Consider the following 23,978-nt stretch of genomic DNA (forward strand, 5'->3'; position numbering starts at 1 on the left):
GTAGTTTTGTTTGTGCTATTTTTCTCTAACCGCATTCACAAACCTATCAATCACATTATTTCAACATTATTCCCACAATAATCCCAATTTATCCTATTAGAGATAGTCTGTTTGTCCTAATCATCCCTCCCTCTCTCTTTACAATTGAGGCTGTCTACAATCTCTAATTCCTGAGGAGACTGAGGTCCTTTAACATCTGCCGGACGATGCTGAGGATGTTCTGTGAGTCTGTGGTGGCCAGTGCTATCATATTTGCTGTTGTGTGCTGGGGCAGCAGGCTGAGGGTAGCAGACACCAACAGAATCAACAAACTCATTCGTAAGGCCAGTGATGTTGTGGGGATGGAACTGGATTCTCTCACGGTGGTGTCTGAAAAGAGGATGCTGTCTAAATTGCATGCCATCTTGGTCAATGTCTTCCATCCACTACATAATGTACTGGGTGGGCACAGGAGTACATTCAGCAAGAGACTCATTCCACTGAGATGCAGCACTGAGCGTCATAGGAAGTCATTCCTGCCTGTGGCCATCAAACTTAACAACTCCTCCCTTGGAGGGTCAGACACCCTGAGCCAATAGGCTGGTCCTGAACTTATTTCATAATTTACTTGGATAATTTACATATTACTATTTAACTATTTATGGTTCTATTACTACTTATTATTTATGGTGCAACTGTAACGAAAAGCAATTTCCCCTGGGATCAATAAAGTATGACTATGACTACTATGACTAAAACTAACTTGCTTTTCCTTTTTCCCAGTTCTCACAAAGTATCTTTGTCTTGAAATATTAATTCTGTTGTTCTTGCCACAGAATCAATTTTCTAATATATATACAGTACATTACTGATTTGGATGAAAATGTAAGTGGTCTAATTATTCAGTTTGCAGATGACAGGAAAATTGGTGGAGTTGTGGATAGTGAGGAAAGTTATCATAGTAATTAGATCACTTATACTGCCATCCAAGTCAGCAGGATATACTGTAAATCAGTTGGAAATTTAGGTGGTGGAATGGCAGATGAAGTTCAATCCAGATTAGTGTGAGATGGTATATTTGGGAGGTCAAATGCAAAGCGTAAATGGACATTAAGACGCAGGACCCTTAGGAACTTGATGTTGCAGGAACTTGGGACGCATGTCTATAGCTCCATGAAAGTGGCAGTACAGTTGGATTGGATGATAAGAAGCACATGGAATGCGTGACTTAGGTTAGACAATTGAATATATAAGTTGGGAAGTCATGCTGCAACTTTATAACCTTCGGTTAGGTCACATTTGGAGTATTATTTGCAGCTCTGGTCAGCATATTATAGGAAAGATGTGGAGGCTTTAGAGTGGGTGCAAAAGAGATTTTTCAAGGATGTTGCCAGGATTAAAGAATATTGGCTATAAGGAGAGGCCAAACTTTCTCGAGAGTATTAGTGATTGAGGGAAGACCTGATAGAAGAATACAAAATTCTAAGCATCATACTTCAGGTAGATAGATGGTCAGTTTTTTCCACAGGATGGAATTGTCAAATACTAGAGGGAATAGGTTTGAGGTGAGAAGGGAAAAGTTTAAAGGAGATCTGCAAAGTTTTTTTCACAGAGTGGTGTTGGCCTGGAATGTGCTGCCAGGGGAGGTGGTCGAAGTAGATATGATAGCATTGTTTAAGAGGCATTTAGATAGGCACATGAACAGACAGCAAAAATAAGGTAGGGGCCATGTGCGAGCAAATTGGACTAGTGCAGACGTTGTGGGCCAATGTCCTGTTCCTGTGTGTACCATTGTATCATTCTGTTCTATATAGATGCTGCATGACCTGCTAAGTGTTTCCAACACTTTTTGTCAGATTTTGTTACTTTTTTATGTTTTTGAAAACTCTCTCCTGATAATATAAAATCTTGTTTATATGGAATTGATAATTTTCTTTGAGTGACATGCCATTGAACATTCTAGAGAGGATAGCTGAGTATTACAAATAATTCAGCATAAAGACTTCTGAACAATGAAACCATTTCAATTGCGTTTTTGTTCAAACTGAAATCTATTTTGTAGAAAAGATTTGCTGAGAAATCTTAGAGACCATTGGGATCAATCAAGGCTTATTTCCATTCAGGGTATGGATTCTGAGGTGACTAATGAGGGTAATGTGGAATTTTAGTTTCTTCCACAGATAGGTGAAGTCGTAGCCAACAGGGCAGTTACATGGGTAGTTTGTAAGGTTGTCCGCTTCTTTTTTTGCTTATGCAGTAACTTGAAATGTTCCTGATTTATGGCTCTGAGGTTCACATGCTTCTCCTCCACTCTGAATGGGGATGTTGTAATTCTTCAAGGAGGCTTTGAACATATCTTTGAATCTTTTCTACCTGTGATAATCTCTTTCTGTGATGGAGCTCAGAATTGAGTGTCTGCTTTGGGCCTCTGTTCTCAGACATGAGAATGATTTGGCTTAGCCTGTGTAGCCAACTTAGTATAACCAGGGCCTCGGTTACTTGAGATTTGGCCTGGGAGAGGACTCTGATGTTGATTTTCATGTCCTTCTAGTGAATATGGAGGATTTTGCAGAGACAGTATGGTGCTATTCTTCTAGTTCCTTGTCACTTGCCACAAGGGGTCTTCTCAGTGGTCAAATATTTTAATTCCAATTCCCATTCTATTTCAAAGTGTCGGTCTATGGCCTTCTCTTGTGCCGAAATGAGGCCACCTTCAGAGTGGAGGAGCAACACCTTATATTCCATCTGGGTAGCCTCCAACCTGATGGCATGAATATCGATTTCTCCTACTGATAGATGAATTTTCTCCCTTTTCTTCCTCTATTCCCCAATCTGACCTTTTACTTCTTCTCACCTGTCTATTACTTACCTCTGGATCCCCTCCTCCTTCCCTTTCTCCTATGATCCACTCTTTTGTCCTATCAGATTCCTTCTCCAACCCTTGACCTTTCCCATCCACCTGGCTTCACCTATCACCTTCCAGCTAGCCTCCTTCCCCTCCCACCATCTTTTTATTCTGACATCCTCCCCCCTTCCTTCTCAATCTTGAAGAAGAGTTTTGGCTTGAAACATCAACTATTTTTTTTATTTCCATGGATGCTGCCTAACCTGCTAAAATCCTCCAGCATTTTCTGTACGTTGCCTTGTCATGCCTTCTGTGTGTAAGTAGTTAAGCCTTAGAAGCAAATAGGAAGGCAGGACTCACTGCTGTTTGTAGACCATGAGCTTTATTCTAGGTGTGTAAAATATTGGCAAGGAAACTCCAGGTAAAATGCTCACTATGTAAAATGCTTGGAGCCAGAGTAGCCGAGCATTTGGTCCTACCACCTTGACTTTAGAAATAGAAAACGATGTGTAGTTCCTGCTCCAAAATCCAAAATCAGTCAATGTTAGAAATGATTATGTATTATGTTTAGCTATAATAATCTGGATTTCTGATTGAGTACTATTCACAGTCCAATTACATAGTCACTTGAGCTAGGTACATGGTGGAAGGATGGGGATACGTCTCTGGTAAAGGAGGTGTAAGGTGCTGCTTCCCTCCGCTAGCCTGCAGGTCACCTTTGGGCAATGTTTAGCATCTGTTTAGACCCCCGATCAGGGTCACAAAGCCATGGGAGCAGGGGGTGGATTGTTGTACAAGCAGCTGGTACATATCACGGGTCCTGGTTATGTGACCACTGACACCAGGCAGACAATCTCTGAAGAGTATCGATAAGGGCTGGGGTCACCCGTCTTGTATAGACACTGCCCAGAAGAAGGCAATGGGAAACCACTTCTATAGAAGAATTTGCCAAGAACAATCATGGTCATGAGGCCATGATCACCTAGGTCATACTGATGATGATGACATGGTAAAAGTAAGGGACTGGTGGAAACCTTATATCAGCACAGCCAACCTCAGAAGATAGAGGAAAAGAGTGGCAGGATAAATAAATGGTTTATAAACACTTTTAACTTTGTTCCTAAATATCAGTATGTAAAAATGTAAGAAATCCATTTTTGTTTATGCAGATGGTGTCATAAGGATACATGTACAATATGATTTGTGATTTCAGGATCAGTTTTATCATCACTGACAAATGCAGCAGTACAGTGTAAAACATAAAAAATTACTATAAGTTACAATTTAAAAAAAGTAAATATGCAAGAGGAATAGCGAAGTATTGTTCATGGAATTGAGGGATTTTTTGGTATAATTTCCAGTTGAATGGAAATTATATTAATTCATGAAATCAAAGAATGAAAAATAATGAAATAATGAAAATAGCTGCACACCCACCCTTGAAAATATCTCCAAATGAGCATATGAACTTGGAAGCTGATTCTATAACACTAGGCTGATGTCTGAGTATTTCACATTGTTTTCTATAAATACAGCTACTTTCCAAAGACTGTTTTATTCTTTTCCTTTGTTTTTAGTATGTTACTGCAAAACAGTTAGACAATGTAATGGAATCATATGGAGTTGTGATAAATTTGGCAAGTTTGAACTGCTACCTGGACATGTCTGGAAAATTACTTCACTGTTAGAAATAAACAGCTCAGCTATGGGAAAATTATTTTGGTAAAATCAGAAAATTGGCTCAAGCAAAGGGAAGTATATATCAGGATCAGAATCAGGTTTAATATCACGGACATATGTCATGAAATTTGATGCTATGCAGCAGCAGTATATTGCAATACATAATAATAAAAAAACTGCAAATTACAATAAGTATATATATTTAAAAAGTTAAATTAAATAAATAGTGCAAAAAGAGAGAAAAACAGTAGTGAGGTAGTGTTCATGGGGTTCAGTGTCCATTTAGAAATATGATGACAGAAAGGAAGAAACTGTTCCTGAATCATTGTGTGTGTACCTTCAGGCTTCTGTACCTCCTTCCTAATGGTAACAATGAGAAAAGAGCATATCCTGGCTGATGGGGTCCTTAATAATGGATGCTGAATTTCTGAGGCATTTCTCCTTAAAAATGTCTTGGATACTACGAAGTCCACAATCAGCTCTTTAGTCTTACTGACATTGAGTGCAAGGTTGTTACTGTGACACCACTCAAATAGATTGTATGCCTCGCTCCTGTACACCCTCTCGTCTCCATTTGATATTCTGCCAACAATGGTTGTATCATCAGCAAATTTATAGATGGCATTTGAGCTGTACCTCATCGTACAGTCATGAGAATAGAGATAGTAGAGCAGTGGGCTAAGCACACATCCCCGAGGTGCACCAGTGTTGATCGTCAGTGTCGAGATATTATTATCAATCCGCACGGATTGTGGTCTTCTGATTAGGAAATTGAGGATCCAATTGCAGAGGGAGGTACAGAGGCCCAGGTTCTGTAGCTTATCAATCAGGACTATAGGGATGATGGTAATAAACACTGAGCTATAGTCAATAAACAGCATACTGACGTAGGTGCTTGTATTGTTCAGGTGATCTAAGGTTAAGTGAAGAGCTATTGAGATTGTGTCTGCTATAGACCTATTGTGGCGATAGGAAAATTGCAGTAGCTCCAGGTCGTTGCTGAGACAGGAGTTAATTATAGACCAATCTCTCAAAGCATTTCATCACCGTAAATGTAGTGCTACTAGATGATAATCATTAAAGCAGCTCACACTACTCTTTCATGAAGTTGAACCCTCTCAAGGCAGCAGAGTCTAATGGAGTACCTGGGAAGGCTCTACAAACCTGTACCAACCAACTGGCAGGGCTACTCAAAGACATTTTAAATCTCTCATTGCTACAGTTGGAACTTCCCACCTGCTTCAGAAGGGCAACAATTATACCAGTGCCCAAGAGGAGTAGTGTGAGATGGATTAATGTCTAACATACCCCCTTCATCATTCCCCCATTTTCATTTCCCTCTCATCTTATCTCCTTACCTGCCCATCACCTGCCTCTAGTGCTCCTCCCCTTCCCTTTCTTCCATGGTTTTCTACCCTCTCCTATCAGATTCCCCCTTCTCCAGCCCTTTATTTCTTCCACCAATTTCTTCCCAGCTCTTTAGTTCACCCCTCCCCCTCTCTTGGTTTCACCTATCACCTACCATCTTGTACTTCTTCCCCTCCCCCCACCTTCTTGCTTTGACTTCTCATCTTCCTTTTTTTACCAGTCTTGATGAAGGGTCTCAGCCCAAAACGTCAGCTGTTTGCTCTTTTCCATAGATGATGCCTGGCCTGCGGATTTCCTCCAGTATTTTGTGTCAGTTGCTTGGATTTCCAGCGTCTGCAGATTTTCTTGTGAATTGATACCCAGATATCCAGCATGGGTTTCTCCAAGGCTATTCAGTTCCAGAGCTTATCACAATCTTAGTGCAGTTATGGACCAAAGCAGCAAATTTATGAAGTGAGGTGGTAGAGACTGCCCTTGCTTCAAGGTAGCACATGACCAAGTGTGGTATCAAAGAGCTCTGTTAAAAATGAAGTCAATGGACATTAAAGGGCAAATACTCTGCTAATTGAAATCTCTCCTCACACAAAGGAAGATGGTTATGGTTGTTGAAGGTCAATCATTCCAGTGCCATCTCATCACTACACAGTTTCCTCAGAGAAGGCCATTTTCTCCTCCTTCATCTATGATCTTTCTTCATCCTAAGGTCAGAGATGAGGATATTTGCTAATGACAGCACAACTGTCAATTCCATTCACAAGTCCTCAGCAAATGAAGTAGCCCTTGCCTAGACGGCAATCAGTCATGGGCTGATAAGTAGCAACTGACTTTTGTTGGGGACTGTGTGTGTCTGACTTACCTGCTGATACCCCAAAAGCTTTTCATCCATTTACAAGGGATAGGTCAGGAGTGGGATGGATTTACACCCTGTTAATTCCTTCTACCACTTGTGTACGGTAGCTGCAGTGTACCCTCAGTAGTTTCTCTCCTGGGCTATTCAGATATCACCAGCCAAACTTGCAACCTCTGCCACTGAGAAGGATAAGTGCAGGTAGATTCCTGGGAATACAATCCATTGTAGGTTTCTCTCCAAATCGTATATCATTCTGACATGGCAGTATATCTCTCATCTTTCATTATCATTGTGTTTAAATCCTGAAACTTCTTACCCAACAACTATGTGGAAGTACCTTTATTAGAAAGACTGCAGAAGGTATTTCACCATAATCTTCCCAAGTGTAATTAGCAATGGACGATGTATGCTGGTTTTACCAATGATACCCAGATCATGAAAACGAATTTTAAAAAGGAACAGATTTTGTAGTAAAAGACATTTGAACGGAATAAATATTTCACAAAAGGATGTTACTGTTTGTTTGGAATACTCTGCAATATTCAATCCACATTATTTTTGTGTTGATGTCTTTTATGTAATTAATTGCAATTTAGTTCAGCTGAATACTTTGCCAATTTCTGTCTATTTCTTCTTTTATTGTTTGTGCATGTGATCATTCTGTAATTGTTGATTGTTTGTGGCTGTTTACATTATTGCCTTGTGAATTGTTGCTTGCTATTGTGCTGTCTATTATGGTATTGTCTTGTGTTTTATCCTTGGCACCATATCACAATCAATTTTGGTTATATTTCACATACTGGCAATAAAGTGATTCTGATTCTGATTCTGAGAGACAATGTCTACATTTATTGTGATTGGGCATTTTGGCTAAATTATGATAATCCTGATAATTTGTAATGTTATTTAGTATAGGCTCTTTAAAATTATCTGATCGTGCTCATCTGTTATTTGAATTCAGGAGAAATAATGGGCACTGGTTTCCCTGGTATCTGTGAATGCCATTGTGTGCACAATAATCCTAAAATAACTGCTTTGTATTTTGCCAAGAGGCAGTTCAGGATGATGTCATAGCTGAAGGTGACCTTCAGAAATGTCTGCTCTGTCTGCACCAAGTAGTGCACTAGAATTCTCATTTGCAAACTATTAAATCACCAGAAACGATGCAATATTTGTTCATATTGTTACTGACCATGGTTTGACCTGGTGACTAATAGCATTGTGTGTTTGTGTGTGTGCGCATGCACACGTGCGAAGGTCATGGACACTCACTCCTGTCTTTATTTTAGAGATTGCCAAACAGCTGTGAAATCAGTAAACAAGCCCTGAACTTGTTCACCATCATCTTTGGTCAAGTTATTAAGCTAATGTTTAACTTATGTGATTTTGTAAGTAATTCCAATTTAAGTACATTTTTCCCACAATTTTTCATCTTCCTGTACAGAAAGAAACTTTTGCCAAAGGAATAGAAAGTGATGGAAATGAAGGCTAAAGAGAAGTAGTTATATTGTAAAAGTGCAATTTTGTCATATTTTTATATGCCATTTCCCTAAGTGCTTGGAAAGCTTATCCAGTGAATCACTCACAGACAAAAAGTGCCTTGTTTTGATCTCAGGCCTTTGCTCAGTAAGATCACTTGATGTTGCATTGGTTAAAGTTGAGAAATTCAGCATGTCCATGTTGCTGGAATGACATTGAATAAACAAATAATCAGGCTCTCTCCCTGATTATTGAGAAGCTTGTTAATATTTGCAGTAAAAACAAATAGAAAGAAACACACACTTGGAGTCAAACTCCAGTAAATAGCCACCATCTATCTATCTGCAGGGAAGAAGTAGAAGAAAAATCTGGTTTTGCAAAATAGCTGATATTTTAAATTATTAACCTGACTAATTATTCGTAAATAATTTAAGCCACAACTTGAATCTAATATCATTTGCAGATATCACATGAACTATCACTAATTTTACATGATATTACTAACATTGAACTAAGTTGTAATGACATTTTCTCAAGATGGTTCATGTGAAATAACATGGAGAAAGTAAGAACTGAAATCCTTTTTAGGTTTATTCCCATGTATCCTCAAAGGATGTTGAGAAATGCAATGATGGGGAACATCTTTCTTACCGTATAAATTATATGCTTGTTGGCTAGTTAGGTACACACCTCATTCTATTTTGTATTGAAAATCTGCAATAACTGCTCATAGTGGTAAATTGTTCAATAGACACATGACAATATTTGTCATTGAGTCACAGAACAATACAACACAGATACAGGCCTTTCAGCGCAACACGTCTATGTCACGGTGCCCACCCAGCTAGTCCTAGATTCCTATGTTCAGTCCCTATCCTTTCAAGCCCCACCCTTCCATGTACCTATCCAAATGCTTCTTAAGTGATACTATCATTCACGCTTCAACACTTCCTCTGGCTGCTCGTTCCATATATTCGGCGCCCTTTGTGTGAACAAGTTGCCCCTCTCACCCAAAACCTATGTACCCTAGTTTTAGACTCTCTGACTGTAGGGAAAAGACTGTTATAATTCACCCTACCTGTGGCTCACATAATTTTGTGCACTTCTATATAGTTGCCCCTTATTCTCTTATGTTCCAAGGAATAAAAACCTAACTTGGCCAACCTTTCCCTTAACTCAGGCCTTCTAGTACTGCCAACATCCTTGTAAATCTTCCCTGCATTGTTAAACACTATTTGTGCCACAAAAATATACTGTCATGTTTGTGTGCGTGTTTTTATTGTGAACACAATTTGTTTCTATGAGGTATAGTCTGAAAGCTCTATCAAGTTTTTTCCATTAATACTTGGAGTGCAAGTAATTTCCCAAGTCCAATGCATCTGCAACAAGTAGCCAGTACTGAATGAGCTCATGGCTCCAATTCCCCCATCTGATGACGAGGAATCATTTACTTGTCAATACTTCCTGCTGTTGGTCACCCAGCACCTAAGAGAGATAGGTTCTCATATTCATCCGTGTGCCATTCACTGTAACCCACAATCTGCATTACTCCACAGACTTGTGACACTGGTTCTCATTCAGAGGAAGACACGTATTTTCCTGTCCTTCAGTAACATCTATCTGTGATGTTCTGAATGTGAAAGGTGGCAATTATTACAGTAGTGTATGCATGGGTGTTGGGCGTGCAGTGGTTAGTACAAAACTATTATTGCTTGGGGAGCCAAAGTTTAGAGTTCAATTCTGGCGACCTCCGTAAGCAAATTTGTCCATTCGTTCCTCTGTGCGGGTAGGTTTCCTCCAGATGCTCCAGCTTTTCTCCCACAGTTCAAAGACATACCAGTTAGTTAATTAATTGGTCAATTGTCCCGTGATTAGTCTAGAGTTAAATTGGTGGGTTGCTGGGTGATGATGCAGCTTGAAGGGCTGGAAGGGCCTGTTCCGCATTGTATCTCGAAATAAATAGATAGATAGATTGATAGATAAGTAAGGTCTATGTAGCATACATATGCATGGGTATACATGATGAAGGTTCCTAGTCTCTGCCATCGCTGATTTAAAAAGCCTGAATCTTAGGATGTATTGCATCTTGAAGAACTGCAAACTGTAACACAAATCCTGGAAGACTCTTAGGGTATATCTTCTGCTTAGCCACTCCTTAAACACTTCCAGCATCTAATAGCTTCCTGGCCTTTTCCTACTACTGAAGGCCCAGCAAGACCACTACTAAAACAATAAAACTATAGCAAACACGTTTAAAGCTCATCCAGAGCTTGACAGCAAATTGTACTTGTAGTCTTTAGACCTGCAGAATAAGATGTAGTCAGCTCCAAATGATGCGTTGCAGTGTGTTCTGCTATCCATCAAGAATGATGACCTTATAAATAAATGGGGTGATAGACTGCACTCTGCCTCTCCGTGCAAGATCTGTGCTGAATGTGAATTACATTCCATTATTCAATTTCATGAGAAATCTGGATTACTGTCATGCACAACCACTCGACGTGCTCCACGGCTACGGGAGTTGACCATCAAATTCCCATTATGGATCATGATTTCATTTCATAATCAATTTATATACAGAATCAATTATAGAGCACCAAAGCGCACAAACTACAGAACTGAATTTCTAAGCCATATCCCTGACATATCACCTAGTTCAATGCTTACGTAAATAATTTTTTAATTGTGCTCCTCCATGATCTGTTAAACAATTGAAGTTATCCTTGAAGACGGGATGTAATCTGCTATTATTTTAAATGACAATCCTTGAATTCTCTGTTTTTGTAGAATAAAAAGTTTACCATGGTAATCATGGTTGGTATAAATCTGGTGGCTGTCCTCTGAATTCTTTCCATTCTGTGTCTAGATTTATCATTTTAGTATTCAAGTTGAATGCTCAAGGTCTTATATAAGGACACCACTTTTGTTTTGGCTTTCAGTGCCCTTACAATACAATATAGCATTGTTTTATTTTGTAACAGCCTCATAGTACTCGTCTGTATTGGAAAAATGTCAGCTGCATGGCATGAGATAATCCCATCGCATTTTCTTCCTGTACTTTGCCCATACCACATAACAGATAATTCCTCTCATTCCTGTATAATGCTTCCCTGTTACCAATGGCATTTCTTCCTCCAGGCCTTTCTTCCCTCACTCCATGTGTAAAGCAGCTGACCTCTATTTGAGGCCCTCCCCATTTGCACTAAAAATGTGATTAGACATTAACAGTAGATTAAACTATAGTCAAACAACAAGCGACTAATTTGGCTGACCAAGCATAGAATGGAGAAATAAGGAGCATATACAGGCAGATGGGATGAGTTTAATCTGGTGTATTTGTTGGCACAGACATAGTGGGCTGTTCCTGTGTTGTAATCTTCGATGTTCTTTGTTGTTTTGGACTAACATAAATTCAGACACTGTACACAATTAAACATTCAGAATAGTATTCTCTACCCTTTCTCTAATTAATATGACTATCTGAAAACCTATGAAGTTATGATTTTTGATCCCAAAATGCTCTCCCACTGAAGCATTGATCACCTAACTGGGCTCATTTCCAATACAAGATCTAGTATGGCTGCTTCCATGGTTGGATTATCTACATAATGTGTCAAGAAACCTTCCTAGATGTGCCTAAAAAATCCTGCCCCATTAAAGCCTCTGGCACTAAGGAAGTTCCCGTTAATATTGGAGAAACTAAAGTCACCCACTATAACTACCCCTTTACTTTTACATCTTCCCATAATCTGCTTGCATATCTATTTCTCTATATCACCGTGGCTATTGGGAGGCCCATTGTATGACCCTGTCATAGTGAATGTACCTTCCTCATTCCTGAGCTTTCCTCATTTTGCCGCACTAGGAGCCCTCCAGGATGTTCTCTCTTAAGTGTCACTGTTACATTCTTCCTAATCAGGACTGCACCTCCCCCCTAACTATTTTGCATCCTTCACTATCAAGTCTGAAAGATCTGAACCCTGGACTGCAGAGCTGTTATTTCTGTCAAGTTGAGTTATCAGTTCTGCCACTCACGCTCCTGTTAAACATTACTATGGTACCTGTTTCCACAAGTTACTGTGTGTTCCAGGCACTTACCACTCTTATAAAACAATATGTTTGTAAATTTCCTTTACATTTTCTCCTTGTCACCTTCAAACTTTGTCCTCCAGTTTTTGACATCACTATCCTGAAGAAAAGACTCTGAACTATTTACCTCATCTATGCCTCTCATAATTTTATCTACCACTATCAGATGGCCCTGCAACCACTGATATTTCAGAGAAAGCAATCTAGGTTTGTCCAACTACTCCTTTTAGTTTATACTCGACAAAATGGCAACATTTAGATTAGATTAGATTAGATTATGAGGACACGCAGTCCTGTTTTATTGTCATTTAGTAATGCATGCATTAAGAAATGATACAATATCCTCCGTGTGATATCACAGAAACGCAGGACAGACCAAGACTGAAAAACTTAACAAAAACCACATAATTATAACATATAGTTACAACAGTGCAACAGTACCATAACTTGATGAAGAACAGGCCATGGGCACAGTAAAAAAGTTCAAAGTCTCTCGAAAGTTCCACATCTCACGCAGACGGGAGAAGGAAGAAAACTCTCCCTGCCATGCCCGACCACGGTCCAAGTCTGAGTCGTCCGAAAACTTCGAGCTCCGATCAGCCCTCCGACACCAAGTACTGAGCACCATCTCTGCCAAACGTTTCGACCCCGGCCTCGGTTGCCAGCAGCAGGCAAAGCAGAGAATTTTGGGGCCTTCCCTCTGGAGATTCTCGATCACACAGAAGCAGCGGCAGCGAACTGGGCATTTCAGAAATTTCTCCAGATGTTCCTCTGTGCCTTCTCATATCTGTCTCCATCAAATCAGAATTGTGCATGGCATCCTACTTACAAATACGATATCATTTCACCGGAGAGCTGCGCGCGCTGCGTCGCGCTGCCATCTTCTCCTCCCGCCTCATAGTGAACCTCTTCTGCACACTCACATAAACCTCCACATCATTCCTGTGGTGTGGCAACCAGAGCTGCAAATAATAGTCCAAATGTTGCCTAAACAAAGTTCTATTCCGCTGCAACAGGACTTCTCGACTGTAACACTCAACACCTTAAATGAAGGCAAGTATGCAGTATGTCTTCTGTAGAATTTGATCCACTTGTCTGGCCACTTCCAGGAGCGATGGACTTACACCAGAGATCACTCTGTACATCAGTTCTCCTGCCGGTTACTGTATACTTTCTTTTAAGGTTTGACCTTCCAAAGTGTAACACCTCATATTAGTCTGGATTAAACTCTGCTCATCTACATGTGCATCCAGATAATTTATATTTATCATAAACAACTGAGGTCCCAGCACTGATCCTTGCAGAACACCACTGGTCACAGACCTCCAGGCGGAATAACACCCCTCCACCACTACCCTCTGTTTACTATGGGCAAGCTAATTTTGAATTCAGTCTACTATATTACTGTGGGTCAAATGTCTTCTGGATCAGCATAACAAAAAGGACCTTTTGAAATCTTTAAAGTCCAAAAACTTGAGTTAAGTTGGATTGATTACAGATAGTTGAATACATTTCAATTTTTGTCCAGTCTTTGGGCATGCTTTGTTTTGATAACACATTTGTATTTGAGTTCTAAAGTAGATGCATAAAATCAGAAAAGGTAATTTTGTGCCTCTCTTCCTTATTTACAGTTTTTATTGTAAATTTTAGTGTATTTGCAGGTTGTCAGATTCCATATCCAAAGCGAGAATTCCTAAACGAAGATGAACCAGAAGAAAAAGGTGATAAGGTAGGGGGAAAATAATTGGATGGAGTGCATAGCTTAATCCAGATCTAAACGTGGTATCAGTTTACTTGGTTTCCATTTCCACTACTTTCAAAGGTTTCAAAGGTACATTTAACGTCAGAGAAATGTATACAATATACATCCTGAAATTCTTTTTCTTTGCAACCATCCACAAAAATAGAAGAGTGCCCCAAAGAATGAATGACGGTTAAATGTTAGAACCCCAAAGCTCCCCCGCCCATGCATAAGGAGCAGCAAAGCAATGATCCCCCCTCCCCCACCAGCAAAAAAAAAGCACCGGCACCACCCCCCCCCCATTGAGCACCCAAGCATGCAGCAAAGCATCAATAAGGACACAGACTTGTAGTACCTCAAAGACTACTTGTTCACCCGAAAATTCGACATATCGCTGGTGCGCTCTCTCTCTCTCTCTCCCTAATAAGGGAAAAAGAGGTGTCCCCTATTCGCAGCGAGAGGGGAGACATAACAAACAACTCGCTGATTTACAATGTTAAAAGTCCGTTGCATTGCTTTTTCTGAGCTCTGAGCCCAAAGAACTCGGGTTTCTGGGCACACAGCCAGCAGCCAGCTCTCTACTTTCAATCTTCCATCTCCCATGACACACCGAATCCCTGCAGAGGCACCAACCTTCGATCAGCCCGTCTCCAGAGCCATGAGATCCCGCAACTCTGAAGGCAAGCTAATCTCCTAGGCCACATCTTTGGCATATCGAATAATGGCCAGTCGTGAAACCCCAAGAGGGGGCCCCATTCCCACCAAAAATTGAAGTCAGCATGTAACTTCAGGTCAGGGTCTTGAAAAGAACCCTGAAAGGGAAAAGTAGAGATATTAAAGATAGAAATAGAGCTGTTTCCGAAGATGTAAGCAAAGGAGTCACCTTTAAATTTATTTTTAAAAAGCAAAGTTTTGAAATATAAATTTCAATTGCAAATAATAGAATTAAGAAAATGTAACAAGTTGAACCTTTCTCGTTTAGAATTAAGTGATTCAGTATAAATCATTAATTGATTAAACTGAACATATCACACCATGTCCTGAGGAATATTGGCTCTCTGTTGTATGGATTGCTATTAGAGTAAAGAAAGGTATTATTTATCACATTTTAACTCCATTTATATATTTAATATTTTACAAACTATCAAAAACCTCTTCCTGGAATGTTCTGTAAAATTGCTTTGTCACATTACAGTTTGGAAGTATTAAGTATCATATCACTTCATTATACAAATTAGACCGCTGTGCATTATTCTTATACTGATTAATGTTTTAGCTCTTCACTGTGATCTGTTGTCATTTGGGAGCCACTTACTACCATTTAATACTGATAGATAAGAAGTTTAAAGTGTGAATACTGTTACTGTGAAGAGAAAATTGGAATATCTGGAAAAATGAAATAAAACAGAAAATGGTTAGAATGTGAAATAGAAGTTAATCTTTATGGCATAACTCCAACAAGTGACAAATATGTTTTTCCATCTGTCTAAGAACTATCCTTCAGGAAAAACTTTTGTTCACAGTCAACAAATTTTGATCTTTAAATAGATTTCAGCAATTTCTATTTGCTGAAACATAATGTCAAATTCAAAAATAAAGCTATTTGTTTTCCTTCTAAAGATTTGCTGTCATACCCTGACAGTTTATTTATTTATTGAGATACAGCACAGAATAGGCCCTTCCGGCTCTTCAAGCTGCGCCGCCCAGCATCCCCTGATTTAACCCAAGCCCAATCACAGGACAATTTACAATGACCAGATAACCTACCATCTGGTATGTCTTTGGACTGTGGGAGGAAACCCATACGGTCACAGGGAGAATGTACAAACTCCTTACAGTCAATGGCAGTATGGACAAACGACTTCATTAAGGCCTTATCACAGACAAGAGGTACCCTGGTGCATCCTCCTGAGCACCTGACCGCTACAAACACATCTGCCAAACAGATGGAAAACCCCATCCTTAAGGAAAAATGTTTCACAAGTGCAAGACTTCTGACTGAAGGTCATTCATTACTGCATTCCTCCAGATGTTTAGTGGGTGTCAAGTGAAAATTGTTCCTTTTGCGATTATGTCATACAGAATCCCAAACATTTACACTGAAGAATTTTGTTATGACATTAATATTTTATCTTTATTAATCCATATTTTTATTGAGTAAGCTGGATCTTTATATGTCTAAAATGTTAATAGAAAACTAGTGTTTCAATGAATGATGCAGAAACCATAACAAACACTATGTTGAGCAGGTGCTTAATAGTCTAACTTGAATGAGATAGAGTTACCGAGTCAGAGAGTTACCAAGCATGGAGAAAGGTCCTCGGCCCACTTCATACATCTTGACCTAGATTCCCATTCGCCTGCATTTAGTCTGTATCCCTCTAAACCTGTCCTATCCATCTACCTGTCCAATTGTCTTTTAAATATTGATATTGTACCTGGCTCAACCACTCCTTCTGGAAGTTTGTTTCATATACACATCACCCTCTGCATGAAGAAGTTTCCCCTCAGATCCATTTTAAACCTTTTCCCTCTCACCTTAAACCTATATACTCAAGGTATGTTACAGGTACAATGAAAAACTGTTTGCAGAGGCATCACAGGAGTATAGGTACAGACAACACACAGAATATAAATTATACATTATGTATAATTTATATATATTTTATGTATACAGTGGATTCCGGTTAATTGGGTCACATTAAGACTAGTACAATTTGGTCCAATTAAGCAACTGCTCCAATTAGCAGAGGTTTTATGAAAATAGTTAAAAAGGTACCATTTAAGTGAGTAAAAATATTATGTATTTAAATGAAATATAGAAAAAATTAGAATACTACCAATATAGTACAGGTCGACCTTCACTAATCTGGCACCATTGGAACTGAGGAGTGCCGGATTAGTGGAAATGCCGAATTACAGAAGGATCACATTAAGCAATAGCTAACTGCCTCATCATATCTTTAAAATATCATGTAAATCAGTACGTTAGATAATAATGAAACAGAAATATTAAATGAGTAGCAAGTGAAATTTTAATAAAGTAATATACTGTACAGGCACAGATAAAATAAAGGGTACAGGTAAATGTACAGCAATTAACTTATACAGAAAAGTGAGGTACTTCCACTTCTAAAGTAAGACGTTTAATATACCTTCAGGCAAAATTACATTTCTTGCAAGTGTGGGGTTGTCAGGATCATCAACATCTTCATCTTGAAAAATGAGTGAAGCATCAGGAACTGATGCTGAAACTGGCGCAGCAGTTTCTTCAAAAACTGTTGATGTTGGTGACAGCACATCTGGGTGAGCAGAAGTCGATGCCACTGGATTTTGAAGTGTTAGCTCCCCTGTTGCACTTTTTCTAGCAATTTTTTTTAACATATCTTCCAAGGTAAGCTCTTTCATATATTTTGGTCTCTCTCTGATTAGCTTATGCTGCAGCATATAAACACTCATTATTTCTTGCTCAGTTTTAAAACATCGATGTTCTAATCCTTTCAGCAATTCATCTGTCAACTTAATTAGCCTGTCAATAGAAAGTCTCTCTGCCATGATGCTGCTCGAACCGATGAAGCCAGCCTTCACTATAGTCACACTCATAATCTAGTCCTAGTTCTTCATGAAACACTTTTGCTTGTTCCTTCACCATATCTCCAGATAGTTCAACACCTTCACTTACACGAAGATTAAACCACGTTATCAGCACTTTATCTAGTTCCGAACTTCTTCCGTCTTTCATTGTTTTTCTTACACACATCTGTTTCTTTGAGTCACTATCAGCAAAAAAATGTAGCAGTGATTCTTCTGTTTCTTTATATCGTGCACTGTGAAAGAGCCAATGTTGTAGCACTTGCACAAGCTTTTCACCGATACACCACTGTCCAGTTTTTTCAAGAGTTCAACCTTATCTTTAATGGATAATGTGCGGTGTTTTTGCTTCACAGCATGAGGTGCATTTCCTTTACTCATTGGGGCCATAATTGGGACTAAAAAAGAGCCAATGATAATACTAAATACAGGAAAACAAGCAGGAATAGCCTGTCTGTGCTTACAAGAGCGTGCCAACACATGAACAGATCTAGCACAACCAAAACAATGTGCAGCAGATTGGTACGGTGGCCCGGGAAATTTGAAATTACAGTTGCGCGGAAAATTTGAAATCAGTGCCAGATTATCGAAGGAACAGGATTGCAGGTAGTCAGATTAGTGAAGGTCGACTGTACTATAAAACTGTATTAGTTCCTAATAATTATCGACAGAGGAATTCAACCAGTGCACTCTGCCATGCTCTTTTGATGACTGTAATTGAACAAAATCAGTGCAGACACCTAGTGTAGATAATGGACTGCCTTCATACAATGCTTTCAATGATTACATCCTCTAAATCTTCTTTTTGATTGTAACATTTAAGATGCTTGTCAATACCTTAAAATTCTTCATAGTTCCTAACTTGATGAAGTCATGGAATTGTTTCATTTTTACTCCAACTTATTTCTGACACCTCCAAGTGGGAATGCTTGCAACCACAGTGAGCAAAACAGTTCTGAATTTTCTTACTACATATTTCTCACCAATTGATAGCTGGTTTTTGAACGCAAATACTTGCTACTTGCAACTTGCAACGGATGCTATTTAAATAAATTTCACTCTAAACACAGTGTAGTGTCTAACAGCCACAGTAGTACATATGACTTATACAAGTTAAAAACTGTTCGGCAATAGTCTCCTGTCCCAATTAAGTGGCATAGTGTCTCAGATAAACAAAGGGAGTCCCAGCTATTTTCTTGATTAGCTTTTGCTCTTTAAGAGTTTTCCCAAATAAGTATCTTCCCCGATTAACTGATGACCCAATTAACCGGAATCAACAATTACAATATATACGTTAATGCAGAACAGTAAAGAGAGAGAGAAATAAAAAGATATTGCAGGAAAAAAAGACTTCTGTACAAAAAGACATAACCAAAGGTCCTTGACAGTGCAAGAGTACATAGTTTTCCTAGGTGAGGTATGATTGGGGTTCAGGAATCTGATGCTTTTAGGATAGTAGCTGTTCCTGAACCTACTGGAGAGGGACTTCAGGCCTCTGTATCCCCTGCCTGAACTTAGCAGCAAGAAGATGGCATGACACACATAGTGGGAATTCTTGAGGCGCTGCCTTCTGTAGATGTTATGAGGAGGGCTGTGTCCACGGCTCCACTCCTCTTGACATTCCTGTGTGTTGGAGTTGCCCAACTAGGCCATGATGCAACTAGTCTGGAAATACACCTCTATCAGAAGATTGAAGAAACTGAAACTCTTTCACAATATGACATTCCACGAGGAGCATGATTTCCCCTCATATAATTTATTATTTAACGTGAAGGAATATTTAAATGAATAATTAGAAGTTATGTTGATACATATGTAGATAATGTGGCTTCACATTACATAAAATCATGATATGGGCCAATTTCTAAGAATGCAACTACATCCCCCCCATAATGCAGGTGCACCTTTATTGCAAGAGGTCTTTTTTTTATCTACAGTGTATTAGCTAACATATCTGCCCTTTACACTACAAAATAATTAATACAGCCCTCTGTATTAAATGTTCCATATTATTATTGAAAGATATCTAAACAGTAGTATTATGATAACTGATGAAATTATGAAGAAAGCCCAGATGCCAGAAATGTGGAATCTGAACAAAAATGCTGGGAATGCAGCCAGTCATTGACCATCTATGGAAAAAGAAGCAAAGTTAACTTATCAGATTGTTGATCTGAATGTCAGTTTGCTAAGGTTAACACAGAGACTATTGACAAAAACTTTACACCTCTTATACAGTTAGCACATGGACATTAGGCAATAGTATTAAATGTACAGAAATATATACAGTACTAGCTTACTTGTCCTGTAGTAGTTTTACAACCTTCTAAGTGTGTTATTGATCTGGCATTTCATAATTTGAATTGTAGTGCCGGTCTGAGAGAAGTAGAATGTAATAAGTGGGGTGCTGGGTAATATTTCAGGAAGGCATTGATATTTTTCCATATAATAGACTGAGTTACAAGACTCATACATTTGTGATTGAAGTCAGGGTTAACCTGATTTGATGCAAGGTTTTTCCGCAAAGGGGTAGTTTGCTGACTTGAAGAAGTCAACCCCAAGGAAAAATCAGGAGCTGGAGTCCCTAAGGCATTTCTGTTTTGAGTTAAATGCTGACTGGCAACTCCTGCAACACCACTGGTACCAGACTGTATTGGTCTCTACCATCAGCTGTGTGGAGAGGGAAAGCCTGCGACATGGGTAGCAGCTTACTATCCGTATCGTACTGCCCTGGCTTACATACTGCCTTGCATAAACAGCTAAGATGCAACATCCATGGTTGACCCTGATCAATGTAGGGCCTACTGTAGGGAATCTCTGTATGTCCTTCCCGTGGAATGCGTGGGTTTTATCTAGATGCTCTGGTTTCCTCCACTGTCCAAAGACATTCTGGGTTGGTAAATTGTCCTGTGATTAGGTTAGGGCAGTGATTCCCAGTGGGAACGGTTAGGTGTCCTTAGGGGGTGTTAGGGGAAATAGGATCGTTGGGGACATTCATGATTCTTGGGAGAAGGGGTAAATGGCACCCTAACTTGAGGCATGAGACCTGACTGACCGTTAGTAGAGCAGGCACTTCCAAAAAAAGGGATGAGGCACTAGTATAGTATAGGCATCCGTTAGTCTCGTGAGGCCATGGATTTGGGCCTTGGAAGGTTTCCAGGGCACAGGTCTGGGCAAAGTTGTATGGAAGACCGGCAGTTGCCCATGCTGCAAGTCTCCCCTCCACTGATGTTGTCCAAGGGAAGGGCATTAGGACCCATACAGCTTGGCACCGGTGTCATTGCAGAGCAATGTGTGGTTAAGTGCTTTGCTCAAGGACACAACATGCTGCCTCAGCCAAGGCTCGAACTAGTGACCTTCAGATCACTAGACGAATGCCTTAACCACTTGGCCACACGCCAACGATGAGGCACTGGAACACAGGAAAAACCATAGCTCTGCTGGCAGTGAGCACTCAACATCATATGTCTGAAACTTGGTAATCTCATCTGACTTTAACAACCAAAACAGATATTATTTGGGTTGCATAAATTAGCAGCCAGGGTGTCCAACAATTCCCCTTGGCTCACAGCACAGAACGAGTTCATGCAACAGTTGGTAAGTCAAGTACACCCTCTCAACTTTCTCTACAAATCTATAGAAAACAGGTCATGCAATGATACAACACTGGCTGGAACCAAACGGTGAAGTAGAGCCAATCAGTGAACCTGCCGACCCCGAGGATTCTTCTTGAGGTGTTCAGAGCGACCTCAGCTTCATATGTGTGGTCAAGTTACTATCTTTGGGGTTTATGAGACCTTATGTGATTGATCATTCGTGCTAACTGGAATAGTATAAAGGTAGTTTACCGAACTCCAGCTCTACCCGACTAACATTCAGATCCCAATCTGAATTCTTGTCAACGTAATTTTCACTGTTATGATCATCTTCATCTTCGCCTCGCCGTTCCTTTGTGTGCTGCTACCATTACTCCATCGATGTCAACTCACTGCCATCAACATCCGATAGGCATTCTCAGTTTTAGCCCCATTAATGATGGATAAATATGTGCGGTGTGATCTCTATGAGTCTGAAGGCAGTGAAGCCTCGAATTCTAATCCTGCTAAGAAACAGAAACTACAGAAAGTACGTCAATACAATGTTACATACCTAAAAGCTAAAAATGACCTTGATAATAGTCTCATTGCTTCATATAACATTTCCAAAATGATAGGAAAGTATGGAAAATCTCATACAGTTGGTGAAAGATTAATAATGCCTGCTGTATCAGAAGTGCAACATTGTTCTCAAAACAGTACCAGTATTTTAAAATCAATTCCTCTGAGTAATAACTCTGTAGCTTGCCGTATTGACGAAGTGAGTGAAGACATTTGAGTATTAACTATACACAAAGCTACAAAAAAAAAAGATTTTGGGACACAACTGGATGAGTCAACTGTGCGTGACAATACTAATGGCATATGTATGATTTATCAAAAATGGAAAAGTTTATGGAGAGATTCTCTTTTGTAAACAGTTAAAAACAAATATCAACAGGGAATCAATCTGCGATGAGCTCAAAGTGTATATTGAGGATAATGTATTCTGATTAGGGACACAATTTCTTGTGTAACAGATGGAGCACCATATATGACAGGCTCCGTAGCTGGTTTAGTGGCACATATGAAAAAAGAAATTGCAAATCTGTTTGCAATCCATTGTGTAATTCATCATCAACATCTTGGAGACAAAAACCTCAGCCAGTGACTTTTTTCAAGCATGACTCTTGTAATATCTGGTATCAACAAAATTAAAGCTCATCCATTAAATAGCAGGATAGTTTGCCATTTATGCCTAGATAACAATGAAGAGTTTGAGTGCTTGCTTCTTCATACCGAAGTGTGTTGGCTGTCAAAAGGCTGCTGCTTAAAATGTTTCTTTGACCTTTTTGATACTGTGGTTGAATTTTTGCTCAAAGTTGACAAGAGCTTGGGAAACAAGATTGAACTTCTACATGGAGATGTGGCATACCCAGCCGATCTGTATGACAAAATGAAGAATCTAAATATGAAACTGCAGCGTGGGAATTTCAATTTAATCCAGGCAAAAAGTGCAATCAACACACACAAAATGCTGGAGGAACTCAGCAAGCCGGGCAGTATCTATGGAAAAAAGTACAGTTGACGTTTCGGGTTGAGACCCTTCATGTCCACTTTTATTGGAAAATTGGAAATGTATATAAACAAAACATTGGGAGAAGAATGTTCTCAGTCTCCCTGCGTGGAAAGTATGGCACTCTTTTTCACATATGATGATTTGCAAGAGTACTGCTTACACCTGCAGTCTCTGAAGAGGGATTTTTAGAATCGATTCAAGGATTTGAACGATCTGAAAATTCCATGCTGGGCAATTAATCCATTTCTTTGTAAGGTGGAAGAACAGGAAGAGAGATCTTGCAAGAAGAAATTTATCAAAATTCAGAATGATGAAGAAATAAAAATGCTTTTCAAAAATGTCAGCTTTTGTGTTATGTGGCTACACTCTCATATAAAGTTTCTTGGTCTTTGGAGAAGAGCCAAACTGCTCTTTATTGCAAATCCATCCTCCTTGTTGAAAGAGGCTTTAGTGCAGTGAACCCCACACTCACAAAAAATAGAGACGACGTTGACATTGTTACGCATGGGGACGAGGCTTTTGCTGTCAGAACTTGAACCAGATATTTCAATTGCTAAAAACCGTCAAGCTCGAGGATCACATTGACATTGAAGCTGCTGTACAGTGCACAGGTACAAAGACGAACAAAAATTTAAAGCAGAATAAATTCTCTCATGTTAGCATATGGTAGACATGTTTTTACACTATGGGGTGCTGGAAAGTATATTGTGCCTAAGAGGGGCACTGGCAAGTATGAAAGCGCTTTAGGAGAGTATTGGGCTAAAGAACATTAAGAAACACAGGGTTAGGGTTAATTGAGTTTGCTGGGTGCAGCATGTTCGGAAGGACCAGAAGGGCCTACTTGACGTTGTATTGCTTAATAAAGAAATAAAGAAACAAAGATACAAACATGGAAGCAAATAACACCCAAAGAAGTTCTGATAAAGAACTGAAAATTCCCTGCTTCTTGCGCAATCTGAAGACCCGAGTCTTATTTTGTACTTGATTTGAATCAGCAAGATTTCCTTAGTCTGGGTGAAGCCATTCGATTGAACTGTGGCCGGTTCAGGAATGGAGATTATTTGACAGGTATAGAAGTGTGAAGAAATTTTGGTATTTGTAACACATTTTGCACCCAAGTCACATCATTCTTTATAAGGATTTTTATTATGTGTCGTAACCATTATCTTTGGATGTAAAAGAAATGGAAAAACAAGAAAATA

General features: G+C 39.4%; 1 protein-coding gene across 2 annotated transcripts in view; it reads left to right on the plus strand.

Annotated features, from left to right (window-relative positions):
- Positions 1–23,978, plus strand: part of cdk19 (cyclin dependent kinase 19) — a 180,609-nt gene that overhangs the window by 151,423 nt on the left and 5,208 nt on the right. For both annotated transcript variants that reach the window (XM_063040761.1, XM_063040762.1), the window contains exon 11: positions 13,941–14,019. In XM_063040761.1, coding sequence (XP_062896831.1) covers positions 13,941–14,019 — 79 coding nt within the window. The remainder of the gene's footprint in view (positions 1–13,940; positions 14,020–23,978) is intronic.

The sequence above is a fragment of the Mobula hypostoma genome, chromosome 2, assembly GCF_963921235.1.
Source record: "Mobula hypostoma chromosome 2, sMobHyp1.1, whole genome shotgun sequence".
In the NCBI taxonomy this organism is placed as follows: Eukaryota; Metazoa; Chordata; class Chondrichthyes; order Myliobatiformes; family Myliobatidae; genus Mobula; species Mobula hypostoma.